General features: G+C 40.5%; 2 protein-coding genes and 1 long non-coding RNA gene across 3 annotated transcripts in view; 1 reads left to right on the top strand and 2 right to left on the bottom strand.

Moving 5' to 3' along the window:
• Nucleotides 1–1,963, bottom strand: part of TET1 (tet methylcytosine dioxygenase 1) — an 85,212-nt gene extending 83,249 nt beyond the window's left edge. The window contains exon 1 of the mRNA XM_083439805.1: nt 1,025–1,963. The gene's annotated coding sequence lies outside the window, so the exon portion shown is untranslated. The remainder of the gene's footprint in view (nt 1–1,024) is intronic.
• On the top strand, nt 1,744–19,017 carry SLC25A16 (solute carrier family 25 member 16). The gene is made up of 9 exons (XM_083439831.1): nt 1,744–1,867; nt 3,382–3,474; nt 5,753–5,886; nt 8,566–8,629; nt 11,018–11,139; nt 11,950–12,016; nt 14,202–14,364; nt 16,851–16,919; nt 18,618–19,017. The coding sequence occupies exons 1-9, from the start codon at nt 1,774–1,776 to the stop codon at nt 18,772–18,774; spliced, it is 963 nt and encodes a 320-aa protein (XP_083295957.1). The 5' UTR covers nt 1,744–1,773; the 3' UTR covers nt 18,775–19,017.
• On the bottom strand, nt 15,801–16,844 carry LOC310677250. The gene is made up of 2 exons (XR_014511014.1): nt 15,912–16,844; nt 15,801–15,871 (listed from the first exon to the last, which is right to left on the bottom strand). It is a non-coding gene; the product is annotated as an uncharacterized lncRNA (long non-coding RNA).
• Nucleotides 19,018–24,058: the final 5,041 nt, after the last annotated feature.

The following is a 24,058-nucleotide window of genomic DNA, read 5'->3' on the forward strand; positions in this document are numbered from 1 at the left end:
CTAATCTTTGGCTATGTACACATTAGCAGCTTAAAATGCAGCAAAGTAATTTTCCCCACTGTGTTTCAAATACTGGTACTTTTAAACATTGCTGTACACAGCAGAGAGAGAGGAGGGACAACTTCATTTGATGCACATTACCTGACCTGTATCTCCATGTCCCCCGTCCCTCCTGTTCAATAGAGCTGTCATCTGCCCATGCACAATGGCTGTCTCAAATGTACACATCTCTGCTTGTGGCTTACGTTTTCAAACTGGATGGAAGCTGGTTTGAGGGAAAGTGCATCAAACACAAGTATTTATAAAGAAACAGAAAAATACGCATGAATTGTGGCTAAAGAAAGACAAATGTACCAGTGGTGGGAGAACACTGGAGCTGGAATGAATGGTAATGTGTGGACAGCCTTTATCTCTACCTCTTTCAAAATGGCTTTTTGAAGGGGCATAAATAAATAGATTCCAAAACAAGAGTAGTTTTACATCACAGTGAAAAGTTAAAGAATTTTTTTTAACAAAGTAATGAAATGCAAAGGTGGTGTTCCACCTCACCCCTTATATATAGCTTCAGAAGCCACACTGGACAACACCTTTATTAATTATTATTATTATTATTATTATTAATTGAATTATATACAGGCCTATACCAGGGGGTCTCAGGGAGGTTCACAGAATAAAATCAAGATATAAAACCACAAATACATAATAAAAACAAAAACAACTATACTGTAACCAGGAAATTCTTCATTAAGGGAAGATGTTACAAAAAGGGAGGCAGGCTTTTCCCTTTTTTTCAGTATTCTGTGCACTTTTTTGTACCCAGATCTGCCAACTGTTGGAAGGCATGATACCGAGCTGCTTGGCGTGCTGATTTAGCTGAAAACTCTTTTCATGGAAAGAGCAGAATAGCACAAAGACCTTTTATAAAGTGAAAAGCACAACAAAGAATTCTGGATAACGCCAAGGCTTGCCACAATTTTGTGCCTAATAAAGGGTATTACATAACTGCAATGATATATATATAAACCTGCGGCAATTGCTTATTTAATGTGTCGTCCCTCCACCCCAAGCGCGGCAAGGCTATGCAATGATCAACTCTGCCAGTGGAATTTCCGCCCGTCCTGCCGGAGTTAAAAAGCCAAGAAGCCCGACCGGGGGGCGGCGGGATACCAGAAAAGAAGGCGCATATATTCGCGCCCTTCTCAACCGCAGGCTCTTCCTTGCACTTCAAGTGGGCTGGACTGGATGACCCTCGGGGTCCCTTTCCCACTCGACCTCCCCCTGAGGCCCATTCGGGGACGCCTGGCCGCTCTCCCTTCCCACTTCCCCTGAAGCCACACAGCCGGCCTCCTCAGTTGGAGCGGGCGGGGAAAAAGGAGCCGAGGAGGCCGGTGGGAGGAGACGCGCCGCCGCCGGCTGCCGAGCGAGCTTCTCCCGCCGCCTCCTGACGCGATCACGGGGCGCCGCCGCGGGCCTGGCCGAGCAGCTCCCGGAGGCCGTGGCCCTCGCACCATGCCCGGGGCGCGGGAGAAGACGCTCCTCCCCGGCTTGCAAGGCCTCCGATAGAGGAGCCTGTACGAGGAGGCCCGTCTCTTTCCCTTTCTCCTCCTTTTCGGCGTCCGCGGCCGAGCCCCGCCTCTCAGCCGGGCTGGGCGGAGGCAGAGCCAGCCCGGCAGCATGTGCTGAAGGCGCTGGGTGCTGGCCGAGCCCAGCCGCGTCTCCCTCTTCCCCTTCCTCCTCCTGCCGCTTTGCTTGCGAGGGACCCAGCACGGCCCGATGGCTACGGAGGCGGCGGCGGGGCCCAGCGCCCGCCTCCCTTCGTCGCCCGCGCGGAGGGACTTCTATTGGCTCCGCTCGTTCGTCGCCGGAGGTAAACACGGAACAATCCTCTTTATTTGGTGGGCAGGGGTGGCGAGGCGAGGGGGCCGGCGGTCGCTTGGTGCTCGCACGACACCCCCCCCCCCAAAAAAAAGAAAAATAAATGTTTTGGGACGCCCGGCTGCTTTTCCCTTTTCGAGGGAAGCTCGGAATCTCTTTAACTCTGATCCGTGGAATTCCCACGATACGCTCGTCTTGGGTTTTTTGCTTACACGCGCCCACCGCGTTGTCCTTGACTCCGTTAGGCTCTCGTCGCTCTTCAAGGCTGCCTACTGTAGAGTTGAGAACCGAGGCGGAGCTTGTTCCTTGAAGGAGAAGATATACTTATAACAGCGACACCTGTCCCGGGGTCGGATTCTGCTCTGCTTTGCCCCGAGTTCTCCTTCCTCCCCGAGCTTTCTTGGTATAAATAGTAGATCGAACCGAGCTGATACGGCAGACTTAATGAAACTCTGAAAGATAGTGTCTATTTCCTAAGAACTTGACATGCATACCTGTATCTGTTCCCTAGGTAAGAAAGAGACATAATGTACTACAGGCAAACATCTTGAACCCTGCTTAATAACTGTTATCAGATTAATTGTAAGCAGAATCAACAATAAGCATAAGACAGCAGCTTGCTTTCCCCCCTAACCTTGAAAGATCTGACGTTCAAAGGTTATTTAAATGACAGTTGTTAAAGTGGTAAGGAGATAATAATTGGAGGTACCACTGTATTGCATCCTAAACTGCATTCGAGCTTATGTATCATTTGTAGTTGATCTGACTTGGAAGTTGAATGATACAGCACAGATGCTGCATAAGGCTCCGTGGTATGGTGATGGTTGAGAGTTAACATCTTGATACAACTTCTTTGTGGGAGGTGGACCTTTAACAGAAGAAGATGCTATAAAAGAGCTGATCCATAATTACTGCTGAGCTGTACCAATATTTAGTGACTGATTTGGAAGGGCTGGAGTTGGTGAGCCTTATGAAAAAGTATTTGATGCCTTGATCTACTTGGCAAAGATACCTCTATACTTGCAATAAATTAAATAAATAAGTACACTACCTATAATGGGTTCTCTGTCTGCTGAATCACATGCCCATATTTCAAAAGAGTAGTCCTGTTGTAGCAAACACTGTTGTTAAGGTTTAATAAGATTCTTTATTGTTTTCATGTGACCAGGAGTGTTAGGTTTTTCACAACTTGGAGGAGATATTAGGAAACAGAATCTCCACCGTAAGGTGAGGCATTCGTGGAAATGAACATCAGCATATATAGTACAATGAATCAGCTTTATGTTGCTAAAAGAAAATGGAACAGAATGGGAAACCTTGTGCATAGATTGCATAACATGACTACTTTGCCAGAGAGATAATGCCCACTGAGTGAGGGAGGCCATGCTTTTCAGGTATGGGATGAACCTTGAAAAGATAAAACTTTAAAAATAACTTGCTGAATGTTTGACATGCTGTAACATTTGGCAGTCAGCAAACAGAGTTGTTCATTTTTGTCTCTGAAAGGTGTTGCAGGATGCTGTGCCAAAACAACCATTGCTCCATTGGATCGAGTAAAGATTTTGTTACAAGCCCATAATCGTCATTACAAAAATCTTGGTAAGACAGTTTTCGTGTATTTTGCCTTCTTGTATTTGTAAGGGAAGTATATTTCATTTTCAATTTCCTGCAATATTGTCAGCAAATACAGCATTTGGAGGCAAATTTGTGTTTAATCCCTGTGCTTTTCAATGAGATTTCAAAGTTAAATTTTGCAAACCTTGAATTTGAAAGATAGGGTTGATACTGTTTTTTTCTCCACAGGTTAGATATACAGGCAGTGACTGTTTGTGCGGGGGTTCCATTCTCCCTCTCCGTGTGTCATGTAGCGCATATAAGTGCACCCTGCCCTGTTACCCCGCGCCCCGCCCCCATTATGCCACTTTCCCTAATCCTCCGTTCTGACCCATGTGTCAGTGATCACACATCAGTTGGCTGGGCCTAACATGGTCACTGGCAGCACCTTATAAAAATGGCCGACGTTCTTTAAAATTAATGTTGCCAGGCATTCTTTTCAGAGCTGGAACCCACATTTAGCCTAAACATGCATTTGGAGACTCACTTCTTCATGATTCTCCTTTTTTTAATGGTGCTAGTCATGGGCATAGCCAGGATTTTTGTTTGCGGGGGGCAGCCAAAGTTGAGTTACTGTTTTTTTAAGGAGATCACCCCCTAAAGTAGTTGAATTTTGGGGGGAAATCACAGGTAAAAATACCCCCCAAAAGAGTACATGGGGGGCAGGCTTCTGTTGGGGGGGGGAATCCTACTCACCCTTGCCTACACCCATGGTGCTAGTTCTGCTATTGCAATCCACTTTAGGTCAGGCTGCAGTCTGGTAACAGATGCTAGTGTTTGAAAATCCAAAAATTGAAGGTATAGTTTGACTCCTGTATTCTGATGCATAGTGAATGGAAGCCGGTAAACCCAATAAAAATTCAGATCATACTTAAAAGCATGGGGGAGATGTTCACGATGCCGTATTTTAAGGTTAAGCTTCTCTCATTTGTTTCCCCACTTTGTATGACAGAATTAACATTGGCTTAGTATGATTACCAGTAGCCTTGTCTGAGGCCCTCAGCTGTGGGGACTTCACTCATTCTCCTCTCCAACAGCACATTGTCACTGACCTCACATGGATGTTGGAAAATCCCATTGAGTTTGAGTTATTTCACTCACCAAGGAGTGAACATAGCGGCACTTACTGTATTTACTCGAATCTAATGTGTGCCTTTTTTGGCCAAATCATATTGAGAAAACGAAGTGCGCATTAGATTCGGTGGCACATTTACATTCGCCAGCAAATACTTTTTTTGGTTTCAAGGTTCTGAAAATTGTGGTGCTCATTAGATTTGATGGCACATTATACTCAATTAATATAGTACTATGTAAGATTGAGAGAAGAGAGGCAAACCCGTAGTTTGCACACACTTCGACTTGATTGCCAAGTTTAGCTGAAACTGGTAAATGTTTTAGCACAATGTGATGAAAGAAGTTCTAAGGACACTCTATATTAAGAGGTCCTAATATATTACTTTGTCCAAATTGCCAATATGGTATAACGTAGCCCCCCCCCCCAAAAAAAAGAATGCTTCTGTGTTTATTATAATTTTTTAGATCAGTTTTAAAATGTTTTGATTAACTAAAAAGGAGCCCCATTTAAATCAGTAGATTAAAACAAACCCTATTTTTTAATACATATGCTGATAGAAACTGCAGTTAGTGAATACTCACTTAACAGGTGTTTAGTTTGGTATGTGTGTGAGAGAATGGGGAATGTTGCTAAGAAAATCTGGTATAGTACTTGTGTGCATAAACTAAAAACAGGGTTTTCTGTAGGAAGGTAAGTGGAATGAAAATGCAATCTTTTTATTTGATTCTAGCATGCTGAGGGTGTATTTGTTGCAGGCTTGCAAACATTCTAACTACATGTGTCCCTGAACACAGCAAGGTTTGTAGAAATTAGGTGAGGCTGAGTAAATATCAGCACAGACTGTTTGAGCAAAGTCCTCCTCCACTGTTTATATGCCATTATCAGATGTCATTTTTCCTTCCTCCCAAGTTTTGAGATCCGACTTTCCCTTTTTATTTCTTCTTCCAGTTACTGTTTCGGGGGGTTGTTTATAGAAATTTTGATTTAGTCTCTCATTTGTCCACTCACAATTTCTCTTCACTTTTCGGTTCTTTCAGCCTGTTTCTATCATTCCTCCTGCCCAGCTTCCTGAACATGCTGTTTATCTTATGATAAAATCTTCTTGTACTTTGTTGGATCGTTTAGCTATCGCTTTTCTGTTGGTTGTCTGATCATTTTCTTCTTGTTTTCATCCTTTATTCATCACAGGCGTGATCTCTACATTGCGTGCTGTTCCCAAAAAGGAGGGCTACCTGGGATTCTATAAAGGAAATGGAGCAATGATGATTAGAATATTTCCATATGGTGCAATTCAGTTTACAGCATTTGGCCAGTATAAAAAGGTAGCTGCATTTAACTTCCCTGATGTCAGCTGTACTATCTGTGGTTGGTTAATACGTATAGATTGACATATTTATTATGTATAACTGCTAGTTGCCTTGTTTCTTTGCCCTCAAAAGAGTGATTTGAGTAATGCAATTTCTTCCAGTTTTTTTATGTTTATGCTGTAAACATCAAGTCTTTGCAAGTCTAAACATTAGACTTTGCAAGTCTAATTAAAAACTAAAATTGAACAGTATAACAGTAATGATGGGTTGAGTGAGGCCAAATAAGCTTGAGCCCAGCAAGAGAAATTAAAGGAGAATCGGCAAGAAAAAGCATTCCTCAGGATAAACCACAGCATTTTGTGGTCGGACATCACTTGTATAAATTGAAATATATTATGAGTTGCATAAAACTTGTTGAATTTCTTAACATCAGTTACCCTCTCTACATTATGGACATTTATTGACCTATAAATACATAATCTATTTAAGCAAATCATTTTACATTTCATTCTAGATATCATTAAAATGTCAAATATGTCTTTGTATGTAAATCACATAATCTGCACAAGTTGGCTCTTTCCGACTTCGATATGTAATGGAGTAACAGGGGAGTATATGCAAGTACAGTGGTACCTTGGTTTAAGAACAGCTTCGTTTATGAACAACTTGGTTTAAGAATGCTGCAAACCTGGAAGTAGGTGTTTTGGTTTGTGAACTTTGCCTTGGAATAAGAATATGTTTTGCTTCCTGTTAAGTGTGTTCTATTTGTAAATTGAGTCCCCCGCTGCTATGGGAAAGCACGCCTTGGTTTAAGAACGGACTTCCAGAACAGATTAAGTTTGTAAACCAAGGCACCACTGTACTGACTTCTAAATACCTGTTTATCCCAAATGCTTACATACTGTATAAGATGGATAACAGCATGTATAAGAGTAGTGTTTGAGATACATCACAGCCTTTTCTTTAGTGGTATTTACCCTTTCGAATTCTCTGCACCTGGAGAGCTGCCAGGCTGCTTCTCTTTCTGTAGATCAGTGGTTTTCAACTAGTGTGCTGTGGCACCCTGGGGCGCCTTGAATGATGGTTAGGGGTGCTGCATGGTGCCTCTGGGAAGCACCTCTCTTTGGGGGGGGGCGGGGGCGAGGGGAAGGGTGTCTCCCAGGAGAGGGGAGAGGAGAGGAGGCTGAGGGAGCACCCCACAAGGGAAGGTGTTTGAAAAGGGGTGAGGGGCTGCCATCTCTGCAGGCAAGGGGTGACATAACTGGGCTCCTGAGCCCCACAGGGGTGCCGCAGAAAGAATGTAGTTGGTCAAGGGAGCCGTGGACCCAAAAAGGTTGAAAACCTCTGCTGTAGATCGATGAAGCCTTTTCCCAGCTATTGAGGATATGGAATCAGTGCTATTTGTGCACTTAGGAGCTTAGTGCTGAAACGTGGAGTGGAGGGGAATCCTGAAGTTTGCAGAATTGCAACACATTTTTCAAACATACAAAAAAAACAGTAAACAAAGACAATTAGCTGTTGAAGGATATGATGCATTCCCCCCCATATTTGATGTGCTGTGTTTCCCTTAATCAAAACTTTTCTTTTGCAAAAAAATCAAAATCAGAAATTGGAGCCCTCAAAGTGGTTCCCATCAGATGCCCCCTTGGTAACTGTCAAGTCTCTTACCTCTCTCATTATTTAATTAAGGGTCTGGGGACTTTCCCCCCTTGTTTGTTTAAATAGGAGGATTGTCTGCTTTGGGGATGTTGCCTGCTTTCTTTTTTGTTTTTTAGGTGGTTTAGTTGTTTTGCCTGGGTTCCTTTGTTTGGTTATGACAATGGGAGGGATGTCTGAGCATTGCCAGCTTTTCTGTGTAATGGGTACTTTGTGGTGCCTGCAAGATTCTTTGATTTCAAAAGGCTCTCCCAGGCCTGAAACAACGTCTGATGTATGGGAAGAAAGAAAGTGTATGACAAATCCTAGCACTACAGGAAACCAATAAATAAACCAATAAAATAAAAATAAGACTGGGTGGCGCTGTGGGTTAAAGCCTCAGCGCCTAGGGCTTGCCGATCAAGAGGTCGGCGGTTCGAATCCCCGCGGCGGGGTGCGCTCCCGTTGTTCGGTCCCAGCGCCTGCCAACCTAGCAGTTCGAAAGCACTCTCGGGTGCAAGTAGATAAATAGGGACCGCTTACTAGCGGGAAGGTAAACGGCGTTTCCGTGTGCGGCTCTGGCTCGCCAGAGCAGCGATGTCACGCTGGCCACGTGACCCGGAAGTGTCTGCGGACAGCCCTGGCTCCCGGCCTTTAGAGTGAGATGAGCGCACAACCCTAGAGTCTGGCAAGACTGGCCCGTACGGGCAGGGGTACCTTTACCTTTTTACTGTCAGACAGCAAGAACTGGCATTGCTATAACATAAACCAAAATTAAAATAGTTATTAAGATATCAGTTGTATATAAATACCTTAAAATAAAATAAATATAATGGTGTTGTTTTGCCACTCTGGTTGCCTTTGGGAGGAAGGTTGGGATATAAATTAAATAAGAAATACCGGTATATTAAAGTAGTGTTGAGGCTGCTATTTAAAATGTTGTCAGAAGCATTAAACCATTTGTGTTTGTTTTCAATCTACTGACTGACCAGTGAAGCTCACTTAAAGTGTGCTGAAGGATTATTGTTTTTTCACTCTATAAATTTGATCTTTTCATAGATGATAAAGCAGAAGCTTGGCATTTCTGGGCATATTCACCGGTTAATGGCTGGATCCATGGCAGGTATTTCCGTCTTATGTATACTTAACTATTCTTTTGTTTTGCTTGCCAGTCTTTAAATTGCAGTTTAGTAATCAAAGTCCAAGCTAAAGGCTGTTGTCTTTAATCAGTTAAAGTTAATAAAACAGATAATAGAATCATAGAATTGTAGAGTTGGAAGGGACTACGAGGGTCATCTAGTCCAAACGCCTGCAGTGCAGGAATCCCTTTATCCACGTGGTGCTCGAACCCTGAGATTAAGAGTCTCCTAACAGCATCCAAATCCATTTGCATGATCAGAAGTGGCTATAAAACTTTCTGAACAAGAAAGCTGTGGTTTACATGCTCTCCCACTCTTTCCTAATGGCTGTAGCAAGCAGGGCATACACAAGTATATAGTCAGGATTTCTTTCCAGTGGTAGCCACCTACGTGCTTCTGAGAAGTTCACAAAAAAGGCATGTGTTCTTCATCTTTGGCTAGTCAGAGGGTCATGGTTGCATTTTTGCTTACCCTAGCTATTAGCCAGTCATAATTCCACATTTGCATAGTCCCCTTTTTTAAAAGCCATTTAAGATGTCTTGCATGATGAAATACTTGGATTTTATCTTTCCCAAGTCCATTGCTAATCAATTTCATTTGGGTATTCTTGAATGCTAGTATTAAGCAGGGAGAAATATCTCCCCACCCCAATTATAGTTTGTTAGGCATCATAACAAGGTAAATGCTCCAGAGGTCTATTTTAACTACATCATAATCCTCATGGATTGAAATAGTTGGTTAGAGCATCTTTTCCCTCTACATAACAGTACACAAAACTGCAACACGTGGAAATAATTTCACAAGGAACTACATATTTATGGTCTCTGAAATTTATGTGTAAGCCGAGGAATAGAAAGGGGTAAGAGAGAGAAATAAAAAGGAGAAGGAAATAGAAAGGGAAATTCACTGCCAAGAAATTATGGGGTAGCAATAACACCTTTCCTGGTGCAGATGGAGATATAATGTATTATATAAGAAATGAGCACATGAACAGTCTTCACATTTTTAGGTATACTACAAGAGTGGTCTGGATAATATTAATATGGAAGGAAGAATAAAAACACACTGAAATGTGCAATCTGAATGTGAATTTTAGGTTTTGTATTAGTGGTGCTAACACCAATGTAGTTTGAGCATTAGAAATGCAGAGAAAACTTGTGAAAACTTCCATGGTTCTTGTTTCATTTCATTTGTATACTGCCTTTCTTTATTACTGTACACAAGTTGGTTTACAAGCTGAAGAAACAACAAAGATCTCACAACTTAATAACAACTTGATCCAATACAAAAATGTCAGAATTAAACATAACTTTAAAAGAGACTTGTATCAAATAAAGTAATATTCAGTAACCCATTAGAATATAATACCACACAATAAAATAAAATTAAACACCAGCAAAAAATAACTAAACAGAAATTCACTCTTAACAATTATAAAAATTAATTTCTAAACTCTAATCAGTTAAAAATGAAAGCAAGTCACAGTGCATAAATTAACAAAACAAATTGAGAAGCAAAGACACAAATTGGGGTCAGCAAAGACGCATAAAATCACCCCCCCCCAAAAAAATAGTCATCCTTCTAGCACTGGGGGGGGGGGGATTCCTTTGCATCAAGGCTATTGGGGGGGACGGGGACGCCAAGAAAAGTCTGTTGTAATGCGTCTTTTCGAAGTAGCAAAGATAAACATTATGGGGAAAACTTTCCACCCTGGATTTCCTGAGTCTTGTGTAATTCAAATCTTGGTAGTAACTCTTTATTGGTGGATAATTGCCTTCGTCTCCTTTAAGGAAAAAACAACTAGACTGAAGCAGAGGGGGAAACATGATTTCAGCTATTCAAAACACAAGTGCCCTTCATCCCAGGCATTTTGAGAACAAAGGGATTTAAGCCTTCCAAATGCAAAAGCAGGAAAAAGTACCAAACACATATGGTTATGCTGGCTTCATTTCCTGGGGGTGGGTGGGGATAGTGTGCTAGTTTAAGCATATGAAACACACACATTTTAAAAGTGTCATTCTTTTTTTCTAAGTTGCAGTGATTTTAAGGAAGCAGCTTAGTTCTTAACCAGAGTGTCTGTGACTTAACTGATTCCTTAAAGTTCTGCATGACGTCATTCATTCCTGTGTGCAGCCTCTCTGATTTTAGCATGTTACTTGCATAAAAATTATCTGTGTTCCCAACTCTTTGGAGAAGTTACTTATAAGCATGAAAGTACAAGTCCTCCAAATGTGAAAACAAGGTTGAGTTTAAAAAATCACCCTCTATTTAAAGGACCCTTTGTGTTTTTCTGTTAGCGATGTTCTTGATATTGGCATGTCACAACTGTGTTGCCCAGTTCAGGTCGTATTTGTGTTTTTTTTGTTTTGAAGGTATAACTGCAGTAATTTGCACTTACCCTCTTGACATGGTGAGAGCACGTCTGGCATTCCAAGTAAAAGGGGATCACACATACACTGGAATTATTCATGCATTCAAGACCATTTATACAAAGGTAGCTTGTTTATCTCTTTTGTTTTGGTGCTATTGTGTTGCTGGTTTCTGAGGCTGACAATTTTTTTAAAAAATCAAACATTTAAGGATCTTGAAACAGCTGTTCTGTGTAAACATCTCTCACTCTGTTCTGCTGTTTGTGGGCAGATGTTGATAGCTGCATATTGGGAGAAGACTAGCAGAGAGAAAAATACAGTTTTGAAAATGATACTGCTCATGAGATTTGATAGTGGTTCACAAAATAAAACAATAGAAACATTTATATTTTAAAGGTTATGATTACCTGTCAGCCCTCTTGTGTGGCTGTGCCCTAGAATGCACCCTAAATCATAGTAACAAATATAACCATTCCCAGTAAACAGCAAAATTGGCAAAACAAACAGAACAAGAGCATGCAATAGTAAAAAAAAAAATCGTACTCTTAAGTCATCAACTCTTTCGAAGTACAATAGAAGACACAGTATTGTCTTTTTGGGAGAGAGTTTCAGAGCAGTGAGGCTGCCTCAGAGCACTAAACTAGGTGCACACATGCTTCATAGACATGTATACCTGTGTACCTCCAGGAGCAACTCCACCCCCCGTCATTCTGAGATCCACAACTGGATTTGTCCCTAAAAGTTTGGATCAGATCACAAAATTTGCTTATAAAGAGACACCTTTAAAAAAAAAAAACCTGACCAAAAGGAAAAGTCTGATTTCATTTACTTGTGCAAAACATCACTCTAATCTAATGTATATGTGCACTTTGTACTCAGTGCAATTAAATATTTGTTGTTTGTTTGTTCTTTTCATCATTGGCTTACTCCAAAAGGAAGGTGGTTTGCAAGGATTTTATCGCGGGCTTACACCAACAGTTGTAGGAATGGCTCCATATGCAGGTGAGTTGAACTTGAATGAGAGTCTTTCCCAGTGAACCTCTTGGTGTTTAATTTTGATTTGCAAAACTGTTCACATTGCTGCTGTTAAAATAAAAATTGCACATGTTTAGCGGTGCTAGGATTTGCGTAGATACCAGCAGAGAAGGTTGCTGCCAGAAATTTATTATATAATTATAGTGATTTGCTTGTGGAATGTGCCCCCCAACTAGTACAGATGTACACTGAGAGCCATCTATAAAATGCTCTGCTGACTGTCCTTAGTTGTCCTAACAGTCTGAAAGATCTGCATAAGCACAAAATCACTGGTAAAGTAAACAACTATTACAGACTGTTAACAAAAATGGAAATACAGTAATGCACTCTTATAGCCACATGGAGTCTCTTTTTTCTATGAATTTTAAACGGTGATCTTGACATCTATTCCACTATGCATTCTAGTATTTATAAGGGTTGTTTTTGCACCAGTCTATCTGCACTTGTACATTCCTCAATTCTGAAACCAATTGTACGGTTCCTGTTGCCTTTTGCCTTGACTGCTGGTGTTGATTTTGAGTATCTCTTATCACTTTTTTCTTTCATTTGTAGTGGGGGAGGTAGTTTTCTAATATCAATACATGTTTCACTGCACCTGGAATAGACTGAAAGGTGTAGCATGGCGTTACATATTCATTTCCTTTCCAGAAGCATTTTAACTCTTTCCCATAACACCCATTTGAAATTTTTCTCACCTGCCTATCTATCAGTACTAAGTGCCTTCAAGAACCCCAGCCTGGTTCTTATCATTAGATCCCTCTGCTGAGCCCCTCACTCTTCCAAAGTAAAGATAGAACTCTTCTCATCCTTAGGCATCTATTTATTTTTTATTTGGGTTCTGGATTCCTGTGACCCTTCTTAATTTCTGGCAGGTAGGGACCTTACCTACCCTGTTGCTTAGTATAGCACCTCTTTCTGACTTTCCACTGTGCAAATTACTTATAGACAACCTCCTGTCCTCCCCCCTCTCTCAGACTGGTTCCCTTTAGCCAGAGCTTACCAACCTTCCTTCTGCTTGCTATTTCGTTTACCACAACTACTCCCCTGCAAAGTTTCTCAGCCCATAGTTACCCATTCTTGCCCTCTCCTATTCACCATCAAGCTTCTTCCTCCACATTTGGCCCCCTGCTTCTGTATATGCACATGGTCTCCTTCTCCCATACACACATGCTTCTTCCTTCTCTCTCTCTCTCTCTCTCTCTCTCTCTCTCTCTCTCTCTGTGTCTCTCTGTCCTCACACACACATTTACAGTGGTACCTCGGGTTAAGTACTTAATTCGTTCCGGAGGTCCGTTCTTAACCTGAAACTGTTCTTAACCTGAAGCACTACCTTAGCTAATGGGGCCTCCTGCTGCTGCCATGCCGCCGGAGCACGATTTCTGTTCTCATCCTGAAGCAAAGTTCTTAACCCGAGGTAATATTTCTGGGTTAGCAGAGTCTGTAACCTGAAGCGTATGTAACCTGAGGTACCACTGTACATGCTTCGGTTCCCGAGGTGCTACTTTGAGGCAAGCCTCGAGGTCTCTTCAAAGCACCATAGAAACTGTGGTGCCTGGTGCACCTCACACCCCAATTAAAACTCTGAAAATACACATCCCAACATAATTCCCACATCCCGGATACTTTGTGCCAGATTGCGGTGTTGGTGTCAGATGCAAGTGATAAACAAAAATGAAGATTGATTCTTCAATACATACTTGAAAACAATTTCACAATGTGACTATCCTCAAACAGAGAAGATGTGACTCAGCTATGGCTAAGCCAGAGCTTTCCAGACTTTTCATGTTGGTGACAGACTTTTCGTGACACAGTAACACAGTTTTACTAGCAAACCAGAGGTTAAACTCACCCCTTTCCAGCCCCGGGAGGAGCACGGGGAGCATTCACGTGACATACCTACACACTACAGCCAACACACTGGTGTTGTGACACAGTTTGGAAAGCTCTGATAAGTATCATTGATTTTTTTTCCTCCATGAGGAAAGAGCTTGGTGCAAGCTCTACACTCCTTTTTAGATATGAGTTTTAACTGTGCTTAACCTTTGGTTGGATTGTGCCTTTGTTGTTGATGTAGCTTGTTGTGGTATTGTTTCCATTAAAGTTACATTTTTCCCTTTCAGGTTTCCATTAAAGTTACATTTTTCCCTTTCAGGTTTCTCATTTTTTACCTTTGGTACCTTAAAGAGTGTGGGACTTGCCCAAGCGCCTACCCTGCTTGGGAAGCCTTGCTTAGATAATCCTGATGTCTTAGTTTTGAAAACTCATGTAAATTTGCTGTGTGGTGGCATAGCTGGAGCAATAGCACAGACAATATCGTAAGTTTTTCTAGTATTTTACTGCACTGAATTGTTAGGATAGCTTGCATTAGTATTGTAAGTAAACAAAATTCCTACCTTGGAAATCATGAAATTTTAATTTCGTCATAATCTAAGGCATCAGCCACACCTTTGTGGTATGGGAAGAAAGCCTATTGCTCAATTTAAAATGGGGCAATAATGCCCCAGGCAAAAAGAAACTTTCATGCTTTAATAGTAAAGAACAGTATATTATGGCATTTGACACCAGAGATAGCTATTTTCAGGTCTCACCCTATGTTTTGTGATTGCATTTTTAAGGTTTCAAACTGTTTTTTGTATTGTATCTTAAATTGTTGTACTTCACCGTGGAACCTTAGGCTGCTGCTGTTGCTGCTGATCATGATGATGATAGATGCTGCTGACAGCATATTGTATTCTGCAAAAGTTTTTGAAGGCTGCAACTCTTGAGTTGTAGACCTAGACATAGCTTTTATTCATTATGACTTCCTTCAAAAACATTTGAACTGATCAGTTTGTTTATTGATAAGAGCGCAGTCCATTAGGCAACTGCTTTCTCTTGTCAATTTAGTGAAACTGTACTATTCCAGCTGGAAGTTGGAAAATCATAATCTTTATACAGCAGTGATAATGTGAGTTATAATAACTTGTATAGCTGTCAAATTAAACCTCTGGGAGGATCAGAGAATGGTTGGAGTACCTCATACTACCAATTTGCTAAGCCAACCCGATCTGCACTTGATCAATGACTAGAAGCCCCATGTAAGAGCAGTGTACAAATAGAATAAAAAAACTAAAAAGCTGGACCCCAGAACGTGTTGTTTTCCAAGGAAGGGTTTTCAAAATCCAACTTTAAACATGAGAAAGTAAAACAAACCTAAATAAGGCTACAATCCTATTCCCACTTGCCTAGGAGTAAGCCCTATTGAACTCAGTGGGACTTATTTCTGAGTAGAAATGTTTAGGATTGCACAGTAAATATGTATTGTAACATACAATAAATGTTTTTCCAATATAGTATTTATGAATTACATAGGCTGGCATTCGCATTAAAATGTATTTTAATTTTCTCAGTTTAAGTATTACGAGTGCGAAAATTAAAACACATTTCTCTGTTTCCTGACCTATCATTCCTTTTTTCCAAGGAGCTCATGGTAGCATAAATAACAGTTCTCTCCCCATTTTATCCTCACAACAGCCCTGTGTGGTAGGCTAGGCTGAGAATTAATGACTGACCCAAGGCCACCCAATGAGCTTCATGGCTGTGTGAGGATTTGAATCTGGCTCTTATGTAACACTAACTGCTAAACCACACTGGCAATGCAGGGTGTTAAGAATTTTAGATGCTGCTTTAAATATTATAGGTCAGAAATTTTTAAAAAATGAGCTGCAAAGGTGTTTCACACAACTTGATGCCCGTGAGTTCCATTATTTCCCCCCTGGCATCTCCTTTTCACATATAATATGTTTAGTTGTGTGATGGGCAGTTATGTTACATTTTTTTGTCCTTTAAAATATTGGGACTTTGTTGGGACAAAGTTAGTTACTATGGTGTCAGTAAAGGAGGTGTAAGCATGTGCTTTCATTGAGAGAGCTGAATACGAGGGACTTAAACGCTTAATTTGGGCTGGATTGTGGCCTTTTTCTGTTTACTTCATCCAGTGCAAATGTGGTATTGAGCCTTAAACCTTGTTTTTACATAAACCTTGTTTAACTTCAGAGATTATATTTCTATGAAACTGAATACATCCTGTAGTTCTTAATATTTGTTTGATTTTTGTGTTATTTTTCTGATAATTTTAAGTAGCATAAACTTGAACCTCCTATTTCCTTGTAAAGGAAACCCTAATGTAAAGAAGTTCATAGTTCTGTAAAAACAGTTCGTGCTTAACATGCAAAAAATTGTAGGCTCTATCCTCAGCATCTCCTTTCTAAAAAAAAATGTGTGGGAGATCTTCAACTTTGGAGCTAGGAAATACCTTTGCCTGAGACCCAGGAGAGCTGATTCTAGTCAGAGTAGATACTGTATTTACACGAATCTAATGTGCCATCAAATCTAATGCGCATCTCGATTTTCAAAACCTTGAAACCAAAAAATTATTTGCTGGCGAATGTAAATGCACCATCAAATCTAATGTGCACCCTAATTTTCATGATGTAATTTTGCCAAAAAAGATGTGCATTAATTCGAGTAAATACGTTAATACTGGGATAGGTGGACTAATGATCTGATTCAGTATAAGACACCATCAGATGTTCCACACAGTTCTTATTTCTTATATGAATTTCCTTTAACTGTACTTCATTGTGCAAATACTTGCAGCACTGTGGGGGTTTTTAAAATTTTTAATTTATTGAACAACAGAAAGCAGACAATACACACAAAGAAAAAAGCAACAACACACAAAGAAAAACAAACAACAAAATAATGTAAGTTCAACACAAAGAGCTTGTTTTGGGGAAAAAACCCATCTTTTTCTTCCCAGATATCCTCTTGATGTAACACGTAGACGAATGCAGTTGGGAGCAATACTTCCGGAGTCCGAAAAGTGCCTGTAAGTTTCGTTTAGTGCCTTAAATTAAATTGAAAATTGAAAACTGATATTCTGCTACTTTATAATAGCTCTTTACAATTTTAGCATCCTTTTCTTGTCCTTTGGTTAAAAGATATATATTATTTGCAAAGTTATGAAATTTATACCAGCCAAGGATGCATTTTGGCAAATTTCTACAGTGGTACATTCAAAAAAAGTGGGTAGAGATTTGTTCTCAGTGTATGATCTAATGCATCAGTTTCCTTCCATCACTTCTTATCCTTGATGTAGAGATGGGATTTTGTCAGTTTTTAATAGGCTGTGTCACTATATGAACCATAGTGGACCCAAATTTTCAAAAACAGCAGATGAAAGAGGTCTAAGCTGGTTTCTGGACTGTGTCTCTTCAGACTACAGGTGGGGATTCATTCACATAACAGTTGGTGGCATCTCCATACATAACTGGGATGTCATGAAGAATTCTCGCCTTAGTCACCCTTCCGAAATGCTGGTTGGTTCTTCCATATAACATGCACATAGAATTGAGATTCAGACCCTTCAATCAAATCCCATCTGCCGTTTAAAGTGATACAGTCCTGAAACAGGCTTCCCATTGCATTTCCACCCCTCCAAAATGATTAACAGTTCATTATGTTGTGCATATCAGAGGCAGTTCAACTGTGACGTAAGGAGGTCTAGTATGCATTCTGGGGTTGCAGAATAGCAGTTCTGAGCCACAGGCCACAAATTAGAAATGAAGACTTCTTGATGCATTATGGCTAGAGTTCTCAACAAGCCTTTGGTGATTTTTGTCCTAATCGTTATCGAACTTGAACTTTAAAAATATGTTTTTATTGTTAAATTGCTTCAGGATGTTTTGTGGAAAGCGATTGATTGATTGATGTGGGTGTGAAGGCCCAGGACTTCTCATACACTATTCCTCATCTCCTGTTTTCATCTCTCTCTTTAAATTGCTGACAAGAAACAGCCTGATACAAAACTAAGGCAGTTATGCTTTTTGAGGTTGCAACCCTATACAGTATGCATTTACCTGGGAGTGAGCTCCACTAAGATAACTGGATCTGAGGAAGCATTGATAGAATTGCTCTGTAAATTTCATAAATATGCCAAATACAACAATCTTACTGGTTTATTACTTTATAAATAATACATTTTGTTACAGTACAGGTCAGATAAGAAAATGAATATTGCATAGATTTCTTAAGGGAATAAATGTTTTCCTCATGACTCCAAATTTTCCAGAGAGTTTACATTTTTGGGTAGTGCTCTATGCAGTTTTTACTAATTTCCATGTAACTTTTCCGGGAGACTTCCTGGTGGATTTTGTTGCTTGTTATGGTGGATTGTGTCCTAGTTCGTAAGTAGGAGATGTGGGACAGTTGGATTTTCAACCTAAAGCAACAAATATTTGTGCCTTTTCTGCATGCTATATTTCTTACATCCTTTCCATATGTTAACAAAGAGACCTAATCCACAACTTGACAGTTTTGCATCCTCCTTCTAACAACCATCTTGCTTTTTTCCCCAATTCCAATTTCCTGTGCTGCACGTGTGAAAACATTTTGTAGCAATTTTTAATAACCAGGTTGTAAAATTCAAATATTGTGTAGTAGTTTCTAGATTTTTAAACCATTATTGAAAATGAATAGTAAAGCTTTCATTTTAAGTATAATAAAATTTACTCTGTTCTGTTTCTAGTACAATGGTACAGACACTGAAGTATGTTTATGGAAATCATGGAATACGAAGAGGATTATACCGAGGATTATCCCTGAATTATATTCGGTGTATTCCTTCACAGGCTGTCGCCTTCACCACCTACGAATTTATGAAGCAGTTCTTGCACCTCAATTGAAGACTCTTAAATTTTATTGAAAAACAATTCTTGTTTTTGTATTGTATTTATCTGTGAAAATTCCCTTGGGAATCACTGGTTCTTGTAGTGCTCTCTTTACCAGAAGAAGTATAGCATGTAAATGGGACAGAAGTTGAATAAGTTCTTTGTTATGCATACATACGGTGTGGAAGGTCACTGATGGAAATAAAAATAAATTGGGGTATTTACTGTGAAAAGTAAACCAATTTTAGGAGTTCCAAATGATTGTTTTTTTAAAAAAAAACAATTTCAATAGGTTTGCTTTCATTTTTTTAATTGGAGAGTTTAAGTATCTGCTTTTCTAAAGAGTTGACAATATACCTTAACTAAAACATAAAAGTAATTGTAGATCTGCTTGGAAACCCATTTCAATGAATTCACTTTGACTCGCTTTCATGGAATTAAGTTTAAGGTTCTGCTGTGCTTCTGCAGTTAACATGCCAATTACTTCAGAATTTATTAATGTAACCTCATTCATGGATTACAGTCACTTCATTTTATTTTCAGATTTTCTAGTAGCTAGAAAGTATATAATTTCACAATTTATTTCCATGATACAGATCTCCCTGAGTGGGAACTCAAAAGTGGTGCCCGGTTTCTTCCAAGGGGTTTGCAATACTTATTTTTTGTCTTTGAACTGTTCATAATGTTGCTTTAGAAACTTCTGTTAGAGGTTGGAGTAGATGTGATATAGAAGATCATGTGATGTTTGGGGGCTTGCTTTTAAAATTGGGAAAGTGGTGCTCTAGGAGGCTGTGTTTAGGCCTTTATCCCCCACCCCCCTTGCCCCACCATAAAGCTGATACAAGCTTCATGGGATGCAGGAGAGTAAGAAACAGCATCTCTGAACTTCAAATCAGCCACATGGAGTTCTTGGATATAAAGCAAGCATAGGTGATTGTTGTCATGCATCTCCCATTTCATTTCTATTTTGCCCCTAGAACACTTTGTCATTAAGCTCTGGGAACTGTTTCCAAGAAAGTAAGTCTAAAGCCTTATTGGACTCCTGGAATTCCATGACCTTTTGGATACTGGATCTTACTTTTCTATATGACACACCTCCCCATTCTAGTCATGCCTACTCAGAAGTAAGTCCCACTGAATTCAGTGGAGCCCTCAGGTAAACGGGTACAGGCAGTAGCCTAAAGAAGCCTATCTTATTAACCCAGCACTATCCAGCAGTTCTCAACCTGTGGGTCCCCAGACGTCGTGGGACTACAACTCCCATCATCCCTGAGCTCTAGCTAGGGGGGATGGAAGTTGTAGTTCAACAACATCTGGGGACCCACAGGTTGAGAAAGGCTGCTTGAAACCCTTTCATGCCATTTCTGACTTCTCTCTGATGTGTCTGTATCACCTGATCCCTCTGCTTTCCATGTGTTGGAGGGGGAACTTTTACAGTGGGGTGGCTTCCTGATGCATATATTCACCCTCCAATGCATAGAAGGTGGAGAGTCTGGGGGAGGGGACATGCGGGGGAAAGAGGTACAGTCTTACTCCCCCCTCTCACAAACACGAGCAATTGCACAGATGTTATGTGATTAATTAGGAAACACATTTAAAATGTGCTTTAACTTGTTTTAAGCTGCTGTTGATTTGGATTTGATTTATATGATTCAGTACTTCTACAATGGTAGGGGGCATGAGGAAACAGAAATGAACTTTAGGGGTCCAATATTAAAAGTACACAAGGCTATTGAAAGTTGAGGTTCTCCTACAATTTATAGCAGTCTTCACGAAGCAGGGGCTGATGGGAGTTGGCACCAGGTTGGTTAAGGCTGATTGATAGCACTTCATCTAATGCTGTATCTATATGAGTAAGCAGGGTCCTATCCTCGCATGGATTTTGTTTTGGTAAGATTGAGAGCATCTAAAACATTTTATGTACGGACCAAGATGCGCACACTTCTGCTGGAAGGTTAATGAATACTTTTACTACAAGGCCACCTTTCTGAAACAAGCAGGAATTTGCAGCTTTAACTACCGTATTTTTTGCTCTATAAGACTCACTTTTTCCCTCCTAGAAAGGGGAAATGTGTGTGTGTCTTATGGAGCTAATGCAGGCTGCGCAGCTATCCCAGAAGCCAGAACAGCAAGAGGGATTGCTGCTTTCACTGTGCAGCGATCCCTCTTGCTGTTCTGGCTTCTGAGATTCAGAATATTTTTTTTCTTGTTTTCCTCCTCCAAAAACTAGATGCGTCTTGTGGTCTGGTGCGTCTTATAGAGCGAAAAATACGGTACTTGCTATGTTTCCCCCATGCAGCCTGTATTACAAAGATGAAGAACCTGTTCTTCTCCAGATGTTGATGGACTCCAATTCCAGTAAAAAGTGATCCGGGATGAAAGTTGTAGTCACAGAGTTCTGGAGGGCCATAGGTTCCCCATCCCTGCTGTATATTCTACTGCACTGAGTGATTTTCTTCTTCTGTGCCTTCTATTATGGCTTCTCTGGTAATAGGATGCAACTTTATTAATTCTTCACTTATCTCTCAGTGTTGAAAAAAGTCTACTCAGCAGTGGGAGCTTGGGCTTTTCAGTAAAGTTCTAGCCACATTGCATGATGAGGTGGGGGTGGCATATCCTATTTTGCTGCTTGAGGCTGTCTGTGCCCCCCCCACCCGGTGGTGCAGAAGCATCAATGCTGATTTCCAGTAAGATTTTGCAATGCTGGCATTGCTTCTCCCCCAGTGGTGGAGGTGGCGGGGCTTCCACCCTGAGGTGGCGGCATCACCCCACCTAATGGCTGGCCCGGCCCTGAGATTACAGCTTTGCTGTTCACTGTTGGTTTGGCTATGTCTTTTTTTTCAAGAGGACCTGCCCACTTTTTGCAACAAATCCTACCTATTTTGCCTATTGGTTTTATGGATAGGTCAGTTTTCGGAAGCCTGGATAAGTGTCTTCCCTTTCAATAGCAGCCTTCCAATTTCACCTTCCTATTGCTAGGAACAATTTGTATGTCTTGGTTATTTTTTAAAAATGGGTTTATTTGATTAAGAGAGTCTGATTTTGCCAAACTTAAATGCTAAAGCTTTTGCAACACTTCTCAAAATGTTTTACGTAAAGCGATATAATTTATTTTTTGTAAATATTGTATATGGAGTATGAAACTGGTAAGAGCTATGTTACCAAATCTAGCAGCAGCTGTAAAAATTGCTTTTAGTAATAGTCCATAGCTGGGACATAACAAGTTCTGTGGTTTGGCATTTTTTATTTTATTGAAATATGTGTCTTTTGACATTTGATATTATTATTGTCCAAGAGATGTATCTATTTTATTTTAAACTGAAATGTCTTGAATAGCAATATGACTAAGCATACCAGCCAATATAAAAGCATGTGTTTGGAATTTTATATTTTTTTCTGTTTTATGCGGTTTTAAAATGTTTGATGAAACAATATTAAAGTGACTGCAGTTAATCTCTGGCCTTATTTGTGATTTTTTAAAATGAAAACTTACAAAGGTGTACTGTATCTTCTAAACATTTTAAAAATTTTAAAAAGTATGATCATTAAGAAGACAATTGAGGCTTTTATACAAAAAAACCCCTTTGCATCAAAGTTCATGTGCCACAAATTACCCAGTAGAACTTATTTCTAAGTAACTGCTCAGAATGGCAACAACATAGTTAACAATATTGCTTGCTTTTCTTGGGCTGACTGTGGAGCTTTCTTTGATTCTTGTAATCCGCTTTTCTCTTGAATGTTTGGCCCCTTTCCAGCGGCTTAGTAAAGTTACTATTGGAGAACAGTGTGTAGATCCTGTATTCACTAAATTTATAATCAAACACTTTTTTAAAAGACTTTTTATAACAATGAATTGTAATGGATTTCATGTGACAATCATGCTTTTGAAAGATACTTAGCATTTTTACTGCAAGTAAGAAACATATTAACAAGTTTTTGGCTTTTTCATATTCCTTTTTCCTAATTTAATAGTGGACAGACTGTATTCAGACATGCTAACCCTTGGTTTTAGCATTATAAGCCTCCACGCTGGGCTCAAATGTGTTCCATTGGCTTCAAGGAGGAGATAAGAACCCCTCCACACACCATTATGCAGAATATCATAAGCCTTTGCACACAAAACACCCTGCTGTTCAATGCAGGGATAGCCTAGCTGTTGGAGCACGAGACTATTAATCTCAGGGTCATGGATTTGAGCCCCACATTGGGTCAAAGATTCCTGCAATTGGAGGGGGTGGAATTAGGTGGCCCTTGTGGTCCCTTCCAACTCTACAGTTGTATGACTATGAAAAAAAAACACTACTAAAAATATTGGTGGCATGTTTATCCCACACCTGTATATATGTCCTGCAAATTTCTATTGCAAAAAAGTTTCCATTGAATTGGGGATTTTTTTTCCAAATCTGTAGGCACAGGGGCGATTCAGATTGCGTCTGCCATGACAGTGCGGTGCACCCATCAGGCTAAACATAAATCTGTACTTTTGCTTTGCCATCTGTGTCCATGCGCAAAGGGTTTTTTTTAGTGAGCTCAGCCATTCTGCAGCCCATTGGCACCTGGGCAACCTACTGAGGGGGCCACATGCCAGTTGTTGACAGGGCCAGAGGAAAAACAGAACGAACATTTTATTGTTTTGTTGTAGGATAGTTTCCGCACCCATCCCTCGCCATCCTTCAGACATTGGAGGCATCTGAAGGACCCATTCAAGCAAGCTAAAAACATTCAGGGAGGGTATGAAGCAGGCCTGATGAGGTATGTGGCCTGGGGAGAGCAGGGTCAGAGAAGCCCGGAAGGCTGCATTTAGCCCTCGGATCTGAGGTTCCTCACCTTTGTCTGAGATGTTCCTCATTCTGGAATAAAAATTGCATCTGCTGCCTAAGGCCAAGTTATACTTTTGATCCTCCTAGCTCACTATTGTCAGCCCTGCAGGCACTCCAAGGCTTCAAGCAGAAATCTTTCCCAGCCCTACGTGGAGACAAGAGGGGTCTTTTTCACCACCCCTTCTGGTGGCAATTTTATATAAAAGTAGCCTAATTAACGTCAGGCCAGTAGGTGTGCCTCTCAATCCATGGTGAATTAACAGTGCAGGCATAGAATCGCAAAACTGTAGACTTGGAAGGGACCCCGAGGGTCATCCAGTCCAACCCCCTGCAAAGCAGGAATCCCAACAAAAGCAACCATGACAGACAGCTTAAAAAACCTCCAAGGAAGATGAAAGGCTGTGCAAGAGCCAGCACGAAAGAAAAGCGTGGCAGGATTTCACTGCAGACGAAATGGGGAGCAAGCAAACGACCATTGC

This window comes from Podarcis tiliguerta (assembly GCF_965153285.1).
Source record: "Podarcis tiliguerta genome assembly, chromosome: 5".
NCBI classification, from domain to species: Eukaryota; Metazoa; Chordata; class Lepidosauria; order Squamata; family Lacertidae; genus Podarcis; species Podarcis tiliguerta.

Coding starts and splice junctions, on each gene's coding strand:
- SLC25A16 (XM_083439831.1), top strand. CDS start 1,774: ATGGCTACGGAGGCGGCGGCGGGGCCCAGCGCCCGCCTCCCTTCGTCG. Junction 3,475..5,752: donor TCGTCATTACAAAAATCTTG/GTAAGACAGTTT, acceptor TATTCATCACAG/GCGTGATCTCTACATTGCGT. Junction 5,887..8,565: donor CATTTGGCCAGTATAAAAAG/GTAGCTGCATTT, acceptor ATCTTTTCATAG/ATGATAAAGCAGAAGCTTGG.